Raw genomic sequence first — 21,182 nt, 5'->3', positions numbered from 1 at the left:
GGATTTAATATTCATTGAATAAACAGTACTGCGATAGTATCTGCCAAATTGGGAGAAGAGGCCTGGGCTAGAATAGAGGACCCCTAGGACCTCTTCCCTTCTAGGGTAGCAACCATCTTACCAAGCATCCCTCCCTCTCACTTGTTCTGCGTCCTGACCTTATATTTTCCTCTCTTGTTTGTCTAGATGGTCAGCTTCAATAGGAAGGGGTCTCAGGTTCTCTGGACAGTATCTAGTCTGTGGCCTGTTGGTTAGCGTGCTTTACTGGGAAGTGGGAGTCATGGATTCAGACCTCCTTGGGAGTATTGGAGGGGTTCCTGCTCCCTTGGCTGGTACCCTACTCATTAAGCTATTAGGGTAAAAGTGCAAGGGTTACCACCTTCCTTCTCTAACATCTCACACCCACTAGTCATGTTCTTTTTGGGACTGAAGTTCAGGGGTTTACCTGGCATGCATGTGCCTAGTTGATTCTGTTAACCCTCTTTTTCTTCCCTGCGCCCCTCTTGGCCTTGCTAGGGCAGAGTGCAGCCCTACTGAGTACACTTAGTTGGGAAGTGTGCAAAAACATGGCTGTGCAGAATACCAAACTTGGCATGAAGTACCAAAACCTACAGTTATACCACTGGATAAAAGCTAATTAAGCATGTATAGGTGAAATAGGATCTGGCCCTAAATATTTGTCTCTTTCCTTCAGTCTAGGGATCTAATTTTCAGAGCAGCCAATTTTTAAAATCTTGCAGTGCAATGGCTATAGTTGTATAAAGTATAAATCAGCTGATCAAGCTTGGTATCAGCATAAAGAGGGAAAGGAATACGTATCAGAGCAAGCTGTGGAGAAGGCATATGTATATGAAATTTGTTCTTACATCTTTGACAGTTCATTTTTAAACGTTCTCTAAATAAGAGTAGCACAAATTTTGACTTTCCTCTTCCTCCCACTTACAAAAATGAAAAAAGACAATGGAGTCTCGATGATCTCCCGAGGTCCCTTCCAGCCCTAATGTCTATGAAATCTATGTCTCCTTTTTGGGTTTGTAGATTTGCATTCCTTATCTATGCTCCCTATTTCATAACATCCGTTAACATTATCCAGAAAGTAAATATTTTGAAACGTTAATTTTAAAGAAAGTTGTTATTTTGGCAGCAATGACTTCTGTTGCAACATGTGTGTGTGTTGTCTGTCTCTTTTTTTCCTTCTTTTTTTCTTTCAACAACCGCATTCAGTACAAGTATCTTTGGACTATACTGAGTTGAAATTTGCCTCTAGAGATTTTGGGTTTCCATGGTACCTAATCCTTATTTAGGAGATGCACTTAGTATTTCTACAGAGCTGTGGAATACAGGAACAGTCTTCTGGTCTGTTTTCCTGCTTGTGAAAATATTTGCTAGTCAAATACTTGCCTACTACTGATAACCTTCAGCAGAATAGTATCCAAATAAAGACCTGTCAGTGAAGAGGCACACAAGATCCAGATGTATGTAAAGCACATACTTGTTGAATGATAGGGAGATATATTGTATTTGCTACTCACAGGCAGAAATTGTACTCCCAGAACCAAAGTTGAGTGTGTATCCTGAGTTTTAGTATGATTTTCATATTCTGTCGTATTAGGAGAAATGATTACATGCATGTACACAAAGCAGTAAAAGATAGTGGTCTTTCTGTTGAACTGTCTTCTGTGTTGCTTAGTATTTTAGTAAGGAAATTAGTACTGTGGAAAGATTTCAGATCAACATTTCTGGAAAATGAATCCTTCCTTTTAGTCACAGAACAAGTACAGGGATATAGGAATTGTTGTTGGGGGGAACAGTGTTGGATATCAAACTAGACATGGGCACCTAAGTGTGATCCTGTTCCACTCTATTCCAGTTTTATTAATGCAGGGACCTTTTGGCCCTGCAGGTCAGTTAAGTGACATGGGGATAGTCCACAGGTATGGGGGCCAGTGCTGCCCTCTCTCACCCTCTTTATGAGAGCGTTCCCTAGACTTCCCTTGCTGCAACTTGAGACCCTTGCTCCTTGTTCTGCCACCACTGAGAACAGTCTAGCTCCATCCTCTTTGCAATCAGTCTTCAGGTAGTTGAAGGCTGCTATTAAATTCCCTACTTCTCTTCTTCAGACTGAATAAGTCCAGTTCCCTCAGTCTTTTCCTGAAGTCATGTACCCTAGGGTCCTAACCATGTTTGCCCCCCACTGGGCTTTTTCCAATTTGTCTATGTCCTTTCTGAGGGAGGGAGAGGGTACAAAACTGGACATAGTACTCCATATGTGTCCTCACCAGTACCAAATAGCAGGGAATAATCACTTTCCTTGATCTGCTGGCAACACTCCTACTAATGCAGCCCAGTATGCCATTAGCCATCTTGGCAATCAGCACACTCTGTTGAGTCATATTCAGCTTATTGCCCACTGTAATCCCCAGATGCTTTTACGCAGAGCTGCTGCTTAGCCATTTGGTCCCCAGCCTGTACTTGTGCATGGGATTATTCTGTCCTAAGCACAGGACTTTGCACTTGTCCTTATTGAACCTCATGAGATTTCTGTTGTTCCAATCCTTCAATGTGTTGAGGTATCTCTGAATCCTATCCCTAGCCTCCAGCATATCCACTACTCTCTTCCCCCTCCCCAGCTTGGTGTCATCTGCAGACTTGCTGAGGGTACACAGGGCCTGGGGCTCCTAACAGGTGTATTTGACAGAAGGAGACGGGTACTATTGCTTCTCTGTGGCCAAATGTCCAGACCTATAGAGAGCCCTATAGGCCAGGTAGCACAGTACTATAGACCAGATCTGACCCATGGACTAGGAGCTGAGCACTCCTACATTAATACTTCTGCTGCTGTCATGTTACTCTACCCTTAAGTTTTGACTCACAAAGAAACTGGAAGATGGAAGAAGACAACTTATGTTTTTCATTTACAGTATTTTATCCAAATCCAAGATGATTTTGATTTTTAAGACTCCCCCCCAACCCCCAATAATTACATTCCATATATGGAAACTATAGTCTATTCCTGGAAAAATGTATACAATTAATGGAAAGTCATCTAAAATTTGTTTCTCCCTACTGCAGTGACAGGGAAGGCAGCAGTGGTGAGGGGTCAGACCCCTGCCTTTTGTCCCCTGTGCCTGCTCCCACCCTGCCACCTGCCTCTCTGTGCCCAGGCCTCTTCCTGCATGTCCCCTGGCTACCACCCACTGCACTCAGTCCTGTGCCAGCCCTCCCACTCCCTGCCTTCCCCACCCTCTGCTCTTCTGTGTCTGTGCCCTTCCTCTCTGCTCCCCCCACCCCCCTTAACTTTCTGCTTAAGCTCTGAAGCTCCAGGATAATCAGCAGTAGCATGGCCCCCACCCTGCCTGGCTCCTGCCACCCCCACCCTCTGCTCCCCTCTGTAGCTCTGCTCTGTCTCCTAGGCATTCAGCAGTAGCACAGCCCTAGCTCAGCCCTGCCCCAGCCATGCTTGGCCAGGGGGAAGTGGTGGCAGCTTCCAGCTTGGCCAAGTTAGGGCTGGAGGGACCAGAGCCAAAGCAGAAGGTCAAGGGGGAGAGAGGCTGGGGGTCAGGCTGCAGGTTCCCACCTCCCAGCTTCCAGAGTCTTCCCCATATTCCCCCAACTACATGCTCCCTACTCTGCCAAACAAGCTCTTCCAGCCTGAGGCAGATGGCAGCTTGGCTCTGGCTTCAGCTTGGGGCCCAGGGCTAAAGCTGGGGGTGAGCCACTGTCTGCAACTGGCCATACTTGAATCCAGAACAAGGCTCCCCTCTCCTCCTTTCTCGTAGGGTGGTGGGGAGGAAACCTGTCCTTGTATTTGGGTAAATACGAGAAATGTTTTCTCAGGGTGGAATAAACTCATGCTAAGTCCACTTACATGGTAGAATAGAATCTAGTCTTTGGTCTCAGAAGGTGGCCAAATACTAGATGGAGGAAAGTGCATCAGGTAGTTAATAAAACTAAATTATAACTTTGTGCCAGTCAGTTGAAACCATGAAAGCTAAGAGTTTATTTGTGCTGGATTACCGTAGCAAGAGAAATCGGAGTTTGAAAGGAGGGTCGAAATCTGAAACCTAGTTGAGATTTTCAGAATCCTTGGGAAAGAAAGCAGAACAAGTGCATCTAGCTGTAAAGCTATTAGATGGTGGGATCTCCTGTGGAGAGAACACTGGTGATTAAAACAATACATTTTTTTTAATTAATTTTTGTTTTGTAGAAGTGGGTGAAATATCCTGATGACTGTCTCCTAAAATACGTTGGAAAGCTTATCATCTAAAAAGATTTATTTCTCATAAAATATTATATGTATGAATGTCTTCGGAGCAGACTCTGCCAAGACTTCGATGGTATCATTTCTAAAAGATATTTTATTCTACCCAGTGTCACTGGAGTGTTCATACTCTTCAGCATTATTTGTTTTGGAGGCTTTTTAATGGAACATCTAAGAGACCCAAATTGGCAAGAGGCCTGTTAGACCTTACACTAAATAATTTTGAATAAAAGGATTTTTTTCATGATGATTCATTCCAGAGCCTCTCTAATGAAAAGAAAACAATTTAAAAATACACCATTAGTATGAGTGAGTGTGTGTTTGTGTATGTGTACATACACACATACATGCTATTTAATGATAATTTTGAGGAAAATGGTGGTACTTTTGATTAGAGCGCAGGATTTAGATTGGAGTGGTTCTGTTCTGGATCTGTCATAAACAGGGATCCTGGCTTTCTCTGATACAGTATATATAATTCCCCAATTTTCGGTTAAAAAAAAATTAACCCCAAATTTACTTTTTTCCGTGATATATCATGGATTTGGGTTTTTTTGTTGATCTTCTTAACTAAAAATTGGGGAATTTTATATATTGGAAAAAACCAGGATCCCTGGTCATAAAATACTGGTAAATTTGAACCCTTCGACTTGGTGTCAGTAGTGTAACAAAGGGGCAGGGGGCATGACTTCTTTGGATGTGGGATAGCAGCACAGCAACTGCTGTTCTGTATAATTGCCATCAGTGCAGCCACTGATGCTGGCTTGAGTACCCTGGTGGGCAACCATAAGCAAGTGTCCAGTTACAACTGTGCCTATAGTTAAAAGGATTTAGGTCTCCTGCCTGTTTTCTGATGTACCTAGGCACTACTGAAAACTTATTAAATGAGGCATTTAAGTAAGCACTTATGCAAGCACAAGTATTTTAAATTAGAAGTGCAGTATTAATGTATGTTCTGGATATGACCCAGTTAAGATTGGATTTAGGAAAAGAGTCTCTGTTCCAACATTATTTAAGTTTGAGAACATCAGTGAAGAAAAGTGGAACAAAAAAGATGTAAGTGAATCTTTGGAGACTGATTTCAGAATATTTGATGTGGTGTGTTAGGCCCTTGTGAGCTTGAAAACAAATTGATTTCATGTTCTGTGATTACCTTTCTCCCTTAGTAGCTGTGGGGAGTTGTGGAGGTGGAAGCAAATTTTCACACAGAATGCAATTTAAAAAGTAAAAAAAAAAAAAAAAAAAAAAAAAAAAAGGCAGTCTGTTGATGAGCATTGCCAGATTTGTAAGAAAGGTTACAGTGTGATTGTGGAAATCACTGTTAATATGGAAAGGTATAGAACTCCAGTGTAGCCAATTAAACTGTCCAGTGTAATTCCTAGAGAAGAAAAATGTTCTTTAGGCAGGGGTGGCAGCCCCTTCCAACTCCAAAAGCCAGTTGTTTGGCTGATCTGCAGACTGTGTTGTGATTGACTCTCTGTGCAGTGTTAGGTCCAGTGTGTGTGCTGACTGCAGCACGTGCTAACCTCATTCTGGAGCTTGTTGCATATAGTGCGTGGGCAGACTCAGCACTGCACGCAGCACAGGGGGGCTGGGATATGGATTGCCTGTGGTGCCCTGCTGGACTGGGCCTGCATGCTAGCTTTGGGACCAGTCTGCACTGGGCTCCAGGTTGTCTGAGCGTAAAGGAACCTGTGCAGGGGGCTGGTCTGGCAGAGTGCCACATGCAAGCCATGCTCCAGATTCTTTGCGCTGCATGAAGTGCCCATTCCAGCCTGTATGTTGCATGCAGAGCGAGACCTGGGGCTGGTGCACTCTACATAGCACTGAAACTGAACTGGCTATACGTGTTGCATGTGAAACAGTGGACTGGCACAGGACTTGCACTGCCCTGCCAGACTGGACATGCATGCTGCCACTGACTAGGCTAGACCTTGATCAATTTTGGAGCCTACATGTAGAAGCAGTCATGTAGCATGTGCCCTGGACTGACCCCATGTGCTGCGTGTAGCCCTATGCAGTGTGTGGGGCCAGTGCAGAGACTCATGAACTGAATCATGTGACTCTATGGGCTGTATGTTTTGACACCCCTGGTATTGGAGTTTAAGAAGTTGACAGATTTTTAATACTATTGATCTCTGCTCCCTTGCCCTAGAGCAGTGGTTCTTAACCTTTTTTGTAGCACAACTGTAGAGGGACCCAGCCAATTGGCTACACCAAGATGGAGAGAGTTGGCTGAGATTGTTATGGGTCACTATGACTACGGGTCTGCTGTGGGACTCCTCCCCTATACCCAGCCCCCTTCCACTAGGATGTTCTGGCTGAATAGGGGATTTGGTTTCCTACTTCAGATGGAAGAGCCAGTGACAGAAGGAAACTGCATTTCCTGGGGTCAGCGCACCTCAGCTAAGCCCTCTGGTTTTTGCTTCAGTTCTCTGATAGGCAGTGTATGGACTGCATAAAGAAACAAATAAATTCATATAACTTGTGTCTGTGCCTGCTTTAGGCCTTTCTTAGCCCAGCAGGGTATCTTGGCTGCCTTCCCACAGGCAGTCCAAGGTTTTCAGGACTTGTCCTTGATAAGAACTCAGTTCAAGTGGGCTGGTCCATCCTGGGCTTGAGCCCTTCAGGTAATGTGGAGCCAGGGGTATTATGAAGTCCAGAGTAGCCCCTATAGGTACTTGACCTTCTATGGTAGGGCAGCAGTCAGGATTCCATCCAGAGAGCTGGTCTTGGTCCTCAGTTCCTAGTCTTCAGTCTCCATGGAGGAATGCTGTATGGGACAGTGCCTGTGCTGGCATTCCCACTTTCCTGGGGTTGGTGCAGCCTTATGTAAGGAGTTCCAGGTTTGTCTGGGCCAACCTGGACCTCTGCTTCCCCCCCATGTGTCCCACTGCCACTGACAAGAGCTGAGCGCCCCAGCCCCAGCCTGTCATTTCCAGGCTCTAGGCAACACTTCCTGTGCCAGCTGCCTGCCCTTTTCTTGGGCTGTGGCCTGTGCCCAAGCAGAGCTGGGGTTCTGACCGTCACTTTGGTTTGGGACTGGAGCCTGGGGAGCATCTGCTGTGCACTGGCTGCCTGTCTGGTAGCGCAGCAGAGCATGTCATTGACGCACGGGTTTGCCGCTTCTCTGCGAGCCTGGCCCAGGATCTGCTGCCTGGGGGGCGTGTCAGCAATCACTGTTCCAGTGAGTATGGGGCTCGGCCTGGCCCCTGTTACAAGGACACATTTTTATAGACATCGATGGTCAGTCTCAACCCAATGCCGCTCGCTCTCAACCTCCTGCCCTCCCTCTTCCAACCCCCAGTTTCCCAGTGTGTGCAGGGCATGAAGTGCCCCAAGCAGCTCAAAGCAGCCTCTTGCAAGTTGGAGCCCTGACAGCCTTCCAGGAAAAAGCCACCTTTTCCCATGGTTTTTCTCCTTTTTAAAGGAGAATCCATTTTTTAAAGTTTGTTCATAACTCTTTCACATATTCTTGTGACCCACTTTTGGGTCACAATCCTTGGGTTGAGAAACACTGCCCTAGTGAATGTTTTATAAAATAATTATTAATAAATAAAAACGTTTATATATCACGGTGGAAAACACCACAAATGCAGTGGAAAGATTGGGGTGCTCTTTGGATCGGAGTAGGGGTGTTAGTGAGGCCTTCCATGTAGCACTGCATAGCTAAATCGTCAGTCTTTCATCTTGGGCATTTCCCGGCTCTCTAGAGAACCAAAAGCAGATCCCTTGCCAAAGGAACAAGGATTTTCTCAAAAACTCTACTAAGAAAGAAATATGGCTTACATCACCTAAAGCATTGCTCAGCAAGAGAAAAGAAAACATTTCAGCTGACTAGCTTAGCAAACAGTATAGTGTAGCAAAGGGATAGACTTGTATTGCCTAGGTTTTTTCTGTCTCTGATTGTCTGTCCTTTGAGAAAATAAGAAATCTAGGAATCCAGGAGTATAAAATCGATACCAATCGTTCAACTTAATAAAAGTGGAGTGGTTCCCTGAGTAATAGCTTTATAATCATAGACAGATTTCTTCCAAATATCATCACTAGGGATCCTGGTTTTTCTCTGATTAAAAACAAAATGAAACAAAAACACCGCTGTCCCTTCCAAATTCTCTGATTTAAAAAAATAAAATAAAAAAATCCAAAACCTGCATTTTTTTTTTCGGTGACTAAAATGAACATCACTAATATATGTATATGTGCATCATTTAGACATGAGGTTTTATTGATATATTTACATTTTAAAGCATTTAGTGCCTCAATCATTATAATAAAATACATTCTAAATATTTATATTTTGGTATATGACTTTTTGGTTTTTATATCATGGAAAAACAGAGTTCCCCCTGTCCCATTCGCTTACCAGGATGTGGAGTCCAGCTGTAGTTGCCCATCTCCCACCCCCTGTGTCTCTGGTGCTGATCAGCCCTGATATTCTGGTGCCCTGCTGCTGCCCAACTCTCTCACGTGAAACAGCCCATGCCCCTACCCCCAGCCCCTGCTGGTACTGGTGCCCCTTACTCCTAACCCAGTCCCCCCCGCCACAGCCCCTCTGCCCCCTCAGTGTTTGGGGAAGGGTGTATGCGTGTAGGGCAGGGAATGTACGGGTATAAGTGATGCCATAGGCAATGTGTCAGGTGGAACGTGGGGGCATATGCCCCCCCCTCTGATTTTTGTGCCCACAGCAGTGAATGGGGCTGCAGCTTGGCTGAACTGGCATCAGGCAGGAGCCAACTTTACAGGGGAAAAGCCACATTTTTCTGTGGGAAATGGAAAAGCGTGATGTCTGGTCATCATGCTATCATTTGAATAGTGTTCTGTATTCTCAGTTTTTACTGAATTTTTTTTTTTTTGGGAGGTGGCATTCCCCCCCCCACCACACACACGCACACTGATAAATTCTCTGTTTTTTTCTTTGAAGTCATTCAGGTTTTACTGATTTACACCCATTTTTCAGTACAAATCCCTGTTAACCAGCATGAGTGAGGAATAGCCCATTCCCCATTTGTGGTGGTAAAATAAGTGTCACTATGCTGGTGACCGGTGGCACAAGTTTCTGGTTGGACGTGGAGTGGTGGTGGCAACGGGGGCCGAGGGAGGGTGGCTGGAGCCACTGCCTGGGGGCATGGGGCTCCCGGCTCTGACCCTGGATGGGGTGGGAAGGGCCACAGGAATCGTTTCCAGGGCAGGTGGGTCTGAGCTGCGCTCTGGCTTTGGCCCTGCCCTAGGCTCTGGGAGCTGCGAGCCCTACTGGGGCAGGAGGCAAGCAGGAGAGCCTCGCCATATTCCCTACAGAGGGTGCTGCACCCAGCTGCTCTGCATGGCCCCTCAGGGCTGGAGCTGCAGGGCTCCTAGCTCTGACTCGAGGCAAGGCAGGAGGTACTGGTGCCGGGGTGGGCTCCCCTTCTTCCCCCACATCTGGCCATGTGCCACTTCCCACTCCTCCCAAATGCCAGGGCAGTCTGGCAGCAGGCTGCTGCAGCAGGGGGGGAGGGATGTGCATGCAACCAGGGAGAAAGGCAGGGCGTGGTACCATGTGCTTTCTGCCGCTGATCCAGTGGCACGTACCCCCTAGGAAGAGCTTGGCTTAGGCCCCCCCAGCCTGCAGCCCTCCCAGGGGGCATGTAGCAGCAAGAGCTGTGCCTCCATGCCCTGCACCCACTGACAGCTCCCCCCGCTCTGCTCCCTGCCGTAGCCCCAGGAGTGACTGATGGGCTGTGCCGTGCCCCTACCCTGTCCCATCTCTAGTCCCAGCTTTACTGTCTCACTGCCAATTTTTCCCCTGATTTTAAACTGATTTTTTTTCTCTTTTCTTCCCTTTATCCTGATTTCATCCTGGTTTTTATGTTTCAAAGATCAACCCTGAAAAATTCCCCAATTTTTTTAAAATAAAAACTGAGACCGTGGAACACTACATTTGAATTATGAAAGTCTGGGAAAGGGGGATGCACCAGCCAAACCTGTTTTAGGACTAGCACAGAGGGATGTTGACAAATCTTAGATTCCATTTTTTACTAGGGCTACTTACACTAATTTTGTACAAACAATTAAAAACCAAATCTTGTCCTGGGGCCCTTAGATTTATAGTATAAGGTAAAAAGCAATAGACAAGGTGAGCATAAGATGCACATTCCTAACATAGCAATATCTTTTATATAGATATTGAATTGAATAACCCATAAAGTGAGAAGGTTTTAAAATTAATTTTAAAAAATAATATAATGTGAGAATAATACAGCAGTGCTAACTTGGGTAGTGTATTTTGTAGAGTGTAGAAGTAAAATATTTATTTAATTGTACTCTTAATCTTAGAAAATGGGACTTTTGCCAGTATTCAAAGCAGCCTTGTGTAGGCTTGAAGAGCTTGTGCTCTGGAATTGTCATGGATGTAAAAATTCAGAAGGGTAGTAGGCTCTCTTCAGTCATCACTTTTTTTTCATTCGACCCACTCCCTACTGAGGATCTCTGGTACAATAACAGATGGTTCCTCCCGTGTTCCATATTCCCCTATGTGAAGTCATCGATCATATGACATCACACCTAGTTGTTTGGAAATAACTGATGCCACAAAGAAAATGAAGGTTACACCTAAGGAATAAACACTACAAGAAGATGTTGTACTCTTTTCAGGTATGGGTGTGATAATTGAAAATGAAGTGGTCAAGTCAAAGAAAGTAATTGTCACATTTTTTTTCATTGTGCATTTGATCCTAAAAGTTCTGAAAGTACTAAATGGATCACAGATGCTCAGTCTTTTTTTTTTTTTTTGGTATGTAATATGGGAGATAATTTAAAATTTTTTTTTGAGGAACTCAGTCCCAATAGCTCAGCTTAGTTATGAAGAATAAAGGAGCTTTTAAATTTGTGTATGGTAGAGTTGGATGGTTTGTACTACATTGTGCACTCCCTAATGATCTCCGTATGGTTCTGAACTTTTGATTTTAGGAAGAGACCCATTGCTATCCCCTTTTAAAAGTCCAAAGCATAAATTTAGCCCATGTAATGTGACCTTGATGATCCCTCTAACCTACAGTACATGATAGGGGGATGGGAGAGCAAGCGTGGGATAAACATGCAGGCAGTTCAGGAGGAATTCAAAACTGCTTACAAAGAAGCATGCCCCGCTCTAACTTGAAAGCTTTCAGGGTCAGCTGGATGCCATGATATCCGTGGACTGTGCGAGAGATTTATCACAGAATTTCTCAAAATAGCTGCCCAGAAACCTGTTTTATGCTAGAGATGGGCCAACTGAATTAAAGCTTTTAAGAGAGGCATTCTGTAATTTGCTGCAATTTAATTAAAAGAAAATTTTAGTTAAGAAATTATAACATGGAAAGGGAAGGATGTACTACTCTGACCTGCTTTTCAAATCTTCAGGGGAAAAAGCTGATAACTTGGAGAGTTAGTTTCCATTTTATATTTAGTCTTATTTGACTACTTGACACTGGCCAGGTACAGCCATTCAAAAAGCCTGTGGTGGAATCGATCTAAGCTTATGTGGTGTTCTGGAAGTGACGTAGTTTAGGTTGGTAGTGAACAGAACACACGTTTGCCATTTGGTTGGGAGGGGGGACACATGTTAGACTGGGTTTTGTTATTTTTAAACCAGTTTGTCTGCCCAACTTCTGTTCTGTTATGTGTATAGACTAGTTTCCAATCATTTATACCTGTAAAAGTACAACGTCTGTACCTGGCCAAAAGTGTTTTGTGCCTGTTCACAACTGCTTGGTAGCAATTTGTGATGGGGGTGGGGAAAGCTATTTTCTCTTAATAGAATGGGGGTGGGAAACAAATAGCTGTTTTAAAGCAGTATTTTTAGTATTAAATATTGCCTTTGTGAGAATTTAGTTGCTTAATGTATGAATTACTATATACCTCAGATCAGTGATCCATTTTCCCCCCAGCGTAGTAGTATCAAGCGATTCAGACTTAGTTATGGGAAAAACTTCCAGTAGGGAAACTTTCTCTGTAATAGTGATTGATAATACAAATAGGATTGATTTAAAAATGTCAAGGACTTGGGCTTTATTTTTGTTCTCAGTTTGTATAGCTTTGAACCAGTCTTAAGTAATGCCTTGAAACATAGGTTATAACTCTTCTGTCTTTGTATATGTATTGCAGTTACAAATATCTGATCTTATTGTTTTCACTTTTGTGATATTTTGTAGCAGTGAATTCTGCAGGGTAAATTTGCTTTGTTTATATTTTGAAGTACTTTGTTACCGTATTTCGATGTCCTTGGACCTCCTGCTCTTATAAATAGAAATATCTATTTTTAATTGTTGTGTTCTCTTTAGTATTTCAGACAAGTCTGTTGTCCTCTTTGCTATGCTAAATAGCTCTGATCTTTTCAGCCTCTTTTTTTACATGGTTGTTTCCTCTCAGCTTTGCCATGGTTTGGATCTCTTCCATTCCTGATATATTTCTTTTGAGACTGGGTAAGCAGAACTGTTGACTGTCTCTGATCTTTGAAGAGTAGCTTTCTTTGAATTGCTTCCATAGGACGCTAAATTTTTCTTTGAGTGGTTATGGTTAGTTTAGATCCCAGAAATTTGTATTATTAGTCTAGACTATTTCTTCTGTTCTTCATTAGGCTTTCCCTTTGTCGTGCTGCTTGCATTCAAATCTTGTCTCCCAATTTGTTTCCCATAGGTCTAACTCTCTTGAGGCATTCTGAAGCTCTTTTCAGTATGCTCTGGTCTCTGCTGATGTAAATCATTTTTCACTATGTGCATATTCTTGACCTTACTTTTTTACTCAAACTTTTCTGAATCTATAGCGCAACAACACTTAGTGCTTTTAATTGGTTCCCGAAAAATGGAGTGTTAAGCGGAATAGTGTTAAGTGAAACTGAGAGTTTTTGACTAACCAAGATGGCAACCATGAGTATTATAATGAAACTCTCTGAGCACTAATTGAAATCGGATATTGATGTAAAATGAGCATTATAGTAAAATAGTGCTAAGCAAAACTGCGTTAAGCAGGGATTGCCTGTATGTATCCTTGCAGTACCCCATGTTAACCTTTTTACCATAATGAAAACCAGTAGTTTATTCCTGTTGGTTTTTTCTTGTTTAACCACTTCCTAAACCCATGACAATGCTATTACCTTATATGTGATGAGCACAGTTCCTTCAATATAATCTTATGAGACTGATGACAGTGTTTCTGAAAATATACAGTCTTTTATCTGCTTTTTTTTTTTCTGACTTTTAAAGAAATCTCTAATTCACCAGTCTTTGGGTATAAGAGCTGAATTACTTCATTTTCAAGTTGTTCTAAAACTCTAGGATATATACCATTCTTCTAGGTTTGTTACCACTTAAACGAAATCCCTGCAGTAATTTTTTGCTGCAAATCTTGCGTCATAAGTATACAAATAAAATAGGATGTGTAACTACCTTGAATTGCTATAACAAAAGACAATTGGGTAGATATTTTGCTAAAAATGGATCAATTATGTTCATCTCCATATACATAAAATATTTTTTGTTTATGATTTGGGATCTTAAAGAGCTCTTAAGTACATGGCATTTTAATATGCAATAGAAACAGTTTTAAGAATAAAAAAAAATCCTTGTTGCATAGTCAAGGAGATCTTAAAAATACTGTTGAGTTGTACTGGATACCTAATAGATTCTTTTAAAGCAGTCATGCTCAACCTCTGGGCCATGAGACCATTTCATGGGTCTCCCTATGGGTCCAAAAATGTGGTGGTAGGGGAGCAGTGGAAGTGTTAATTGCAGCTTCCCTTGTGCTAAATTTCTGGACTTGTGAGAAACCTTATGGGCTAGGTGATGCAACCCTGCATGCTAGATCATGTCAGCATATAGTGGGGTCAGCATCCAGGGTTGCTCTGTGGCCAGATTTAGTGCATAGGATCAGGCTGGTGCATAGGTCAGGCCACCTAGTCTCTGGCGAGCACACTAGATTTTACCTACACATGAAATCTGTCCCATGGACTAACCCACAGGGCCAGAAGGTTGATCATCACACTTTTAAAGTGATTGCTTAAAAGTTGCTGTTAAAGGCTATACTTGGGGTTCCTTGTGTTTTATTCAGTCTTGTTAGTTTATTAGTTTGGTGACTTATTTTTATTTAGCATATGCTATACATGGGGCCTGTCTAAATGGGTAAATTACTGTCTTTAGGACTTGTTGGTGTGGCTTTAGAATGCCAGAATGAACTCTACCAGTTCTCACCCGTTTATCCTCTTGCCCACTGCCTAATTTGGGTTCTTTAGTTACTGTTGATGACTTAAATCAGAAAGAGGGGAAAAGAAGAGTTGATTAGCAGCAACCCCCAGGTTCTGGAGCCTTGCCAGTGCAGCAGCTCTGGCATATGGTTAGAGGTGGGTAATCTGGCCCCGCAGGATGAAATCAGTTGGATGCCCCTACTATACATTATTCCAATAAACTTAAAAAAAATAAGTGCCGAATTCATTGCTGATTTGTGGTAATGTCTGAAAGGTTTATGTAGGTATTTGCTTTTACTTCATTGAATTATCTGAAAGCATATTGTATGTGTGTGTTTTATTTTAAGCTTCACAATGAAGATGATCCTTCGGAGTCCTCGACTGTTGAACAACCGTCTACTTCTACAGAGACTGCACAGACTTCTCAAACAGCAGCTTCATCTGAAGCAGATACTTCTCCTCCACCTTATTCTAGTATAGCTGTAGAAGCAGCTGCAACCCCAGGTATTTTTCCTCTGCTACAAACAGCATACATAATTTTTAGGTGCCTTTAGGGAAGTGTATATATGCTGTACAGGTACATACCACCTACAGAAAAACTTTTGTGAAGTTTCCCAGCACCACAATAGAATTATTGGCCAAAACCAGAGAAGAGGGAGAGTGAAACTTGCCCTGGCATAGGTTGTGATACTTGTCTGACTTGGGGGAGACTCAAGTTCAGGCTCCCACCTTGTCTGATTTAGACCAGGAACTTAAAAACTAGAGTGTTCCATTACCAGGGGGCTCTAGAGCCAGTCTCTCTCTGCTCTGGTTAGTATTTAATTATATATGAATGAAGACAGTCTCCTATTCATGTCTGTTGTGGCCCTGATCCAAATAGAAGACTATTATGCATTGATGTCTTCCTGTACAGAACATTGTAAAATAGGCTTCTTTACTGGGAACTTCTATCACCCCAGAACTCTCTTCCAGGCTAAGTGAAGGTGGAGAGGAAAGTCAAGTGTTGGACTGCACAGACTAAAACTTGTGTATTCTACCACATAAGTCTATTGGTTCTAAAAAGAAAATTGGCCATATTGAAAGAAATGTTGAAAGAATCTGTTTTACATAGTTCTCCTGAACCTTGTAACAGGATTCCACAGTTGATGAACCGTTATGCTCTGCATAGCCCTCTATTTAGTTTTTAATATCCAGAACTTGAAACTTTTCTTTGGTTGCTGTTTTGTATTCCTGATCCTCTTTCAGCTCAAAAAATGTATATGCAAGTAGAACATTTGCTGTGATGTGTTGACTGAATGTAAATCTTTGTTCTAAAAGTCTTTACTGTTTTTCAGTATCCAGGTCAAGCTGTATTGCCTTGAGCTGAAGCTGATAGTAACTTGAAATTGTGACTTGTGCTTGTTTGTAATAAAAAAGAGTAACATCTCAAACCTTTTCATGAAGTCTGCAGACACTGGTAGTTCATGTTTTTATAGCACAAAGACTAAAATTAATGACTCCACAATTTAAATGTTACCGGTCCTGTTTGTGAATGATCCTTTTAAGATTGCTGTAGTACTTGGCCCTTGTTGATATCTTTCCAAGATAACCAAACCATGACACTCACTGCTTCCACTTTTATTTCTTTCTCTTTAGCAGAAACACAAAATGAATTTTACCCTGTACCACCTCCATATAGTGTAGCTACCTCTCTTCCTACTTACGACGAAGCAGAGAAAGCTAAAGCTGCAGCAATGGCAGCTGCAGCAGCTGAAGCAGCCCAAAGAGTAAGTGAAATATTTGTTTAAATATCTTTTGGGAAATCTATAATTAAGGTTGATTTAATAGTGTACAGTACTTTAAGATAGTCTCAAATAATTTAGGTGCACATTTTAACTTTTTAAATTATTTTTGTAATCTCAGTTTCCTAAGTATCTTTTAGAATGAATTAATTTCAATTAGATATGTGGAAAGTACAATAGAAAAATACCATTTTTTTTAAAGTAAAGCTCTGTTTTCTAATACGTTTCAAATGTCACATTTTCTGCTTGGTTTGACAATATTTCCAGTCCTTTGCCTCTTTTTAGCTAGAGAATCGTAAATTATCTATTCCACTTCCTACACTTAGGCTGATCTTTGAATGGTTACATCTTAAGTGCAGGAACTGAAATGTTGGGGTTTTTTTGTAGAAAGGAGGGGGAAAGGTGACAACAGAAATAGTGGCTGCAAAATGACATATTTTAGATTTTTTAGACGGTATAAGGTTAATGTCTCAATTTTTTGTTCTGTAGAACTTCAACTAAGTTAGGCACTTCATCTATCTAAATTAGCGATTTAAACATCTTTCCCTTTTGAGTGTGAGTCTAATTGTCCAGTGTTTTGTCTTATTTCTGACATAGTGAATATATACTATTAAATTCTGCTAGAGTGCTCAGAAACAGTGTCTCTCACTTGGCAATTGGAACCTGAAATGGCAATATCACTGATTCCTGCTTCAAGCACCAACAGTGTGTTTTTGTTTTTTCTCCTAGGTCCTCGGAGGTAGGATTACTGCTGTTTTATATTGTGGGAGATATTAGTTGGCATGTAGTCTGTATCACAATAACTCAGTTCTTTTGCTAAGAATCACTGAGACCATGGTTATATGCAGGTGCTGGTAAGATACATTTAGAATCCTGACCATCTGATTGCACTCGCTCATCGTGCAGACTAGCTAGTTTTCAATGTGAGATTTATTGACTAATTTCTCCTGCAGTCCTGTGCCCACTGTCAGTTATGGGAACAAAATTATACACAAGTGTTGAGGCCCTGAGAGATTTTTTTAGCGCTTCACGGTTTTACAGTTATGAGGGTACATCTGAAGAATAGTTGTACAAATTCAGGATATTTCAGATGTTACTAATAGACTTTAAGGGGTTTATTATTATTATTATTATTATTATTATTGTAGGGGGAACTGGTAGCACTGAAAAACCTAGCTCAGTAGTGATTTCCTTTCTTCTTTTTTTTTTTTTTAAGAAGCTAAAAATCTCTGAAAATTCCCTTACTGTTTAGTGAGCTTGAACTTCACAACTCTTAAAACTGATTAAGAACAGGAGAGATTATACGGTGTCCCATCTGAATTTTCCTTATGATGACTGCTGCCAGATGTTTTGGGTGGTGGTTGGGACTGAGCACTAGAATGGAAAACAAAAATCAGTTTCTTTTGTGCTTTTGGGATGGAAACAGGATGTCTGACGTCTCACGTGCCACCATAAGCATTTTTATGGTGGCACAAATGCTGTGCAAATAGACATTGATACCCTTTGTTGCACCACATGAAAGGAAAATCAACGGTGCAACAAAAGGTGGTGATAGACTCTGCCATTTTATTGCTGCAGATATCTATTACCTCTGTGGTGGACATATACAGGCACCCTGAGCTTGAGGTCAAGTCCCTGGAATTTCTGCCCCCATTTCTTGCTTACAGAGAGGCACCCTGAAGAATCTTGGGGTATTTGTAGTTCAGTAGGGAAGTTTGGGTTCCCTGCTAAGCCAGATCTGGGGCATGGTTCTGACTAAGAGAAAGCACGTCTTTCAGGGAGGAGGTCTGGCTGGGAAGGGAAAAGCAAGGATTTTTCTTAGCCAGACCCATCCCCCAGTGATTACCAGGGACAGGTCTGCCTGAGCAGGGGAAGTGGGGAAACCACATCACCCCTTGTCTCGCATCATGAAGGGTGGGAGAAGGGATAACTTAACGTTTTGCCCAGTGAAGTGGATCATAGTGCTGCAATACCTTGTGGCATTGCTGATCTGTTTCATATGGTGACATTTATTTCTAGCCTTGATGCTTTTCTCCCCACTTCTGGCATCTGATCAGCATGAAGGAGAGCTGTTTGATTTAAATGGAGATGGGAGAAGCAGATCAGTGGGGAGAGGAAAAAGCAAATGGAGACAAGGAGTCTGAGACTGCATCTTGTGGGAATGGAGACAAACTGGAACAGTTCGGACAAAGAGTGCTAGCTCTCTGTCCCAGGCAATGAAGGTTAGGATTGAGAGGCTGAGATTTGGGGGCAGGGGAGAAAAGGAGTGAGGGAGTGGTTTTTGGGGATTTGGAAAAGAAGCCCAATAGACCAGGCTGGGTCTAGGATGAGAAGCCTGTGGAGCTGATGTTGAGAGTGAGGCAAGGAGAATGCAACCAGGGCAAGCAACTTAGGGGCAGTGAGAGAGAAGTGGGACATGTTAACACGTGATGGGGCACAAAATAAGTTTGGAATAAAATAATCAGAAGTTTGTACCTGCTAGAGGACAATCCCCTTCAGAGCCTTGAACAGTTAGAAGACTCTTGTCTCATCATTCCTCAGGTGTCAGCAAAGAATCTGAAATTCATTGGGACCATGATACCCTTAAGTGCTTGTACATGTAGTAGATGACAACCTACTAGTACTATCATTTACTTCATCTCAGGTGTTTGTGCAGTGTATCTAAATGTTCCAGTTCTTCTGATGGTCCATGTGGGCATCAAAAATGGATCATGTTCTTATTTTGTTTCAGTTTTCTTCCCTAAGAATGTACATTATTTTCAGACAGCAGTATCCAGATTGCATGGTCAAGCATTCAAAAGTTAGTAAGCTCCCAAAAATGTAGTTGGCAGTGCAATATTAATTCAACCCCCTTTATATTTTATTTGCGCCATCACAAAGCATATTTTCCATAGGACCCTTGCTTCATCCAGACCACAGGATGGATATGTTCTAGGAATGAGTTAAGGTTATGTAGTAAGAGATGTCTGTACACCCCAGCTCCATTGCTTTCATTACTTGAAGGTCTGTAGCAGATAAGTCTGGGGATTACATTGCATGAAGAAAAAGAAGGGTCTCATGCTTGAAATAGTTGTATTTTGCTGCGGAGAATGGAATCCTGCCTTTGCCTTTCCCAAAGACTTAGGATGTAAGATTAAGCAAATTGATAAAACTAAACTTTTCACAGATAGCTCTTAATTCCTCTCCACTTTCTGGATGACCAGTCTGAGACCCTGACTGCTCCTAAAATCAGTGGGAGTTGTACTGAACATGGCATACAAAGTTTTCAGAGTATTTGGCATCTGAAATAGAAATGGAAAGGAAATTTATCTCCCTCAGTTTTACATCCCTAAAATCTGATGAAATAGGCTGTGTCCTGCAAAAGCTTGCCTCTCTGAACCAGTTAGTTTCTAAGGCACCACCCTACCTTGCTTTTCATCTGTAAAATGGGAATAATTCTACCCACTTCCTGCATAGAAGTGGTAAGAACAAAATGCATTACTGTATTTGAAGCATTCATACTAAATTTACTTGTGGGCATTTCTATGGTGATCATAACAGTTGTCTTCACAGCAGTACTTGAATAATAGAATCAGAAAAATAGGGTAGGAAGGGACCACAGGAGATCTGTTCCAACCCCCTCCTCAAAGCAGGGCCATCCCCATCTAGATTGCCATATCCAAAGCTTTGTCTCTCCTAGTCTTAAAAAACCTCTAAGCATGGAGATTCCACAACCTCTCTGGGTAACTTGCTCCAGTGCTTTACTACCCTCCTAGCAAGAGGTTTTTTTCCTAATAATTAGTGCAGTGAACAAGGGATAGAGCCACACATTGAACAATGAGAAAGCAATATATTGCTCCTTATGTAGTGATCCCCACTCATCCAGCATACTGAATCAGACAGGATTTATGCAAAATAATTGGGTAATCAGCAATTCAAGATGGCATCGTAATGCACATGTGCATAGGGGAGAATTAAGCCTGCATGGGTAAACACAATTCCTTTCCTAACTTCTGAGTGCTTGACTTTTCAACAATAAAACAATTCTTTTAGTACAGGCTTTGTATGTAATAGTATACTGAATAATTTATTTCCTTTTCATCCCTCTGCCCCCCAGCCCCTTCTCACCAGTGTCTCTGGCTGTATCAGTATACCTGAAAGATTTTCACTGCACTTAGTCTTTAGTGGTAGAAGCATTATATATCCTATTTTTCAATATGCATTTTTTCCATTTCAAATTAAGTGACTTTTTAAAGGGTTACGTGGAAACAAAATATTGAAGATAATTTAAATGACTTGTTTTTTGTGTAATACAAGGCTTTTGCATAACAGTCGTCTTTAGTTCTTTGTCTTATGTTTTTCTATTTTACATGCTTAGCACGGCCAATTTAGGGAGTCTAGGAGTCTGTTTGATGAAATATTCCTCAGTCCACCAGAGGTATGGTACAGTTCTATCTAGTTTTAGATCTTTTTGTGAACTTTTCTTCTGCCAAGTAATCACTTACGATGATTCCCAGTGTCCTTTGTGGAATTATCTTTGCATCATTGAAATCTCAGAGTTGTTGTAAAAGGTATGCTATTTGATCACTGATTTGTAATGTTTATATCTTCAGTTCTTTTTTCAGGAAATTATAGTTTCTGTCAAAAAATATTCTGCAAGCTACCTGAATTGCATAGATCCATAGTACATATTTACCAGTGACTGCTTTCTCAGGCTGAGTATTCACATTCAAATAACCTGGGAGACTTCTCCCAGGTGTGTTCTCCTGGTAGAAAAACTTAGCCAGAGTTATAACTACAGGCATTCAAATGCTGAAGGCCCTGAAAAGCAGAGACCTTGTGATGCTGACACTGTACACATTGCAGCAATGCTCTACAGGCACCCTTAGTCTGTCTAGTGACAGATGGCAGCAGTGTATGGGCAGCCCTGATTGGCTGACCCAAACTACGCATTGTCAGCTTG

General features: G+C 42.0%; 1 protein-coding gene across 4 annotated transcripts in view; it reads left to right on the top strand.

Moving 5' to 3' along the window:
* NDFIP2 (Nedd4 family interacting protein 2) overlaps nt 1-21,182 on the top strand; it is a 64,604-nt gene that overhangs the window by 10,389 nt on the left and 33,033 nt on the right. For 3 of the 4 annotated variants that reach the window (XM_090023767.1, XM_090023756.1, XM_090023776.1), the window contains exons 2-3: nt 14,807-14,963; nt 16,095-16,225. In XM_090023767.1, coding sequence (XP_089879893.1) covers nt 14,807-14,963; nt 16,095-16,225 — 288 coding nt within the window. The remainder of the gene's footprint in view (nt 1-14,806; nt 14,964-16,094; nt 16,226-21,182) is intronic. The other variant, XM_090023783.1, reaches the window with a different exon arrangement.

The sequence above is a fragment of the Crocodylus siamensis genome, chromosome 1, assembly GCF_052110815.1.
Source record: "Crocodylus siamensis isolate JL-2025a chromosome 1, ASM5211081v1, whole genome shotgun sequence".
Classification (NCBI taxonomy): Eukaryota; Metazoa; Chordata; order Crocodylia; family Crocodylidae; genus Crocodylus; species Crocodylus siamensis.
Note: the sequence above shows the minus strand (reverse complement) of the source record. Positions and strands in the feature narration are given on the sequence as shown.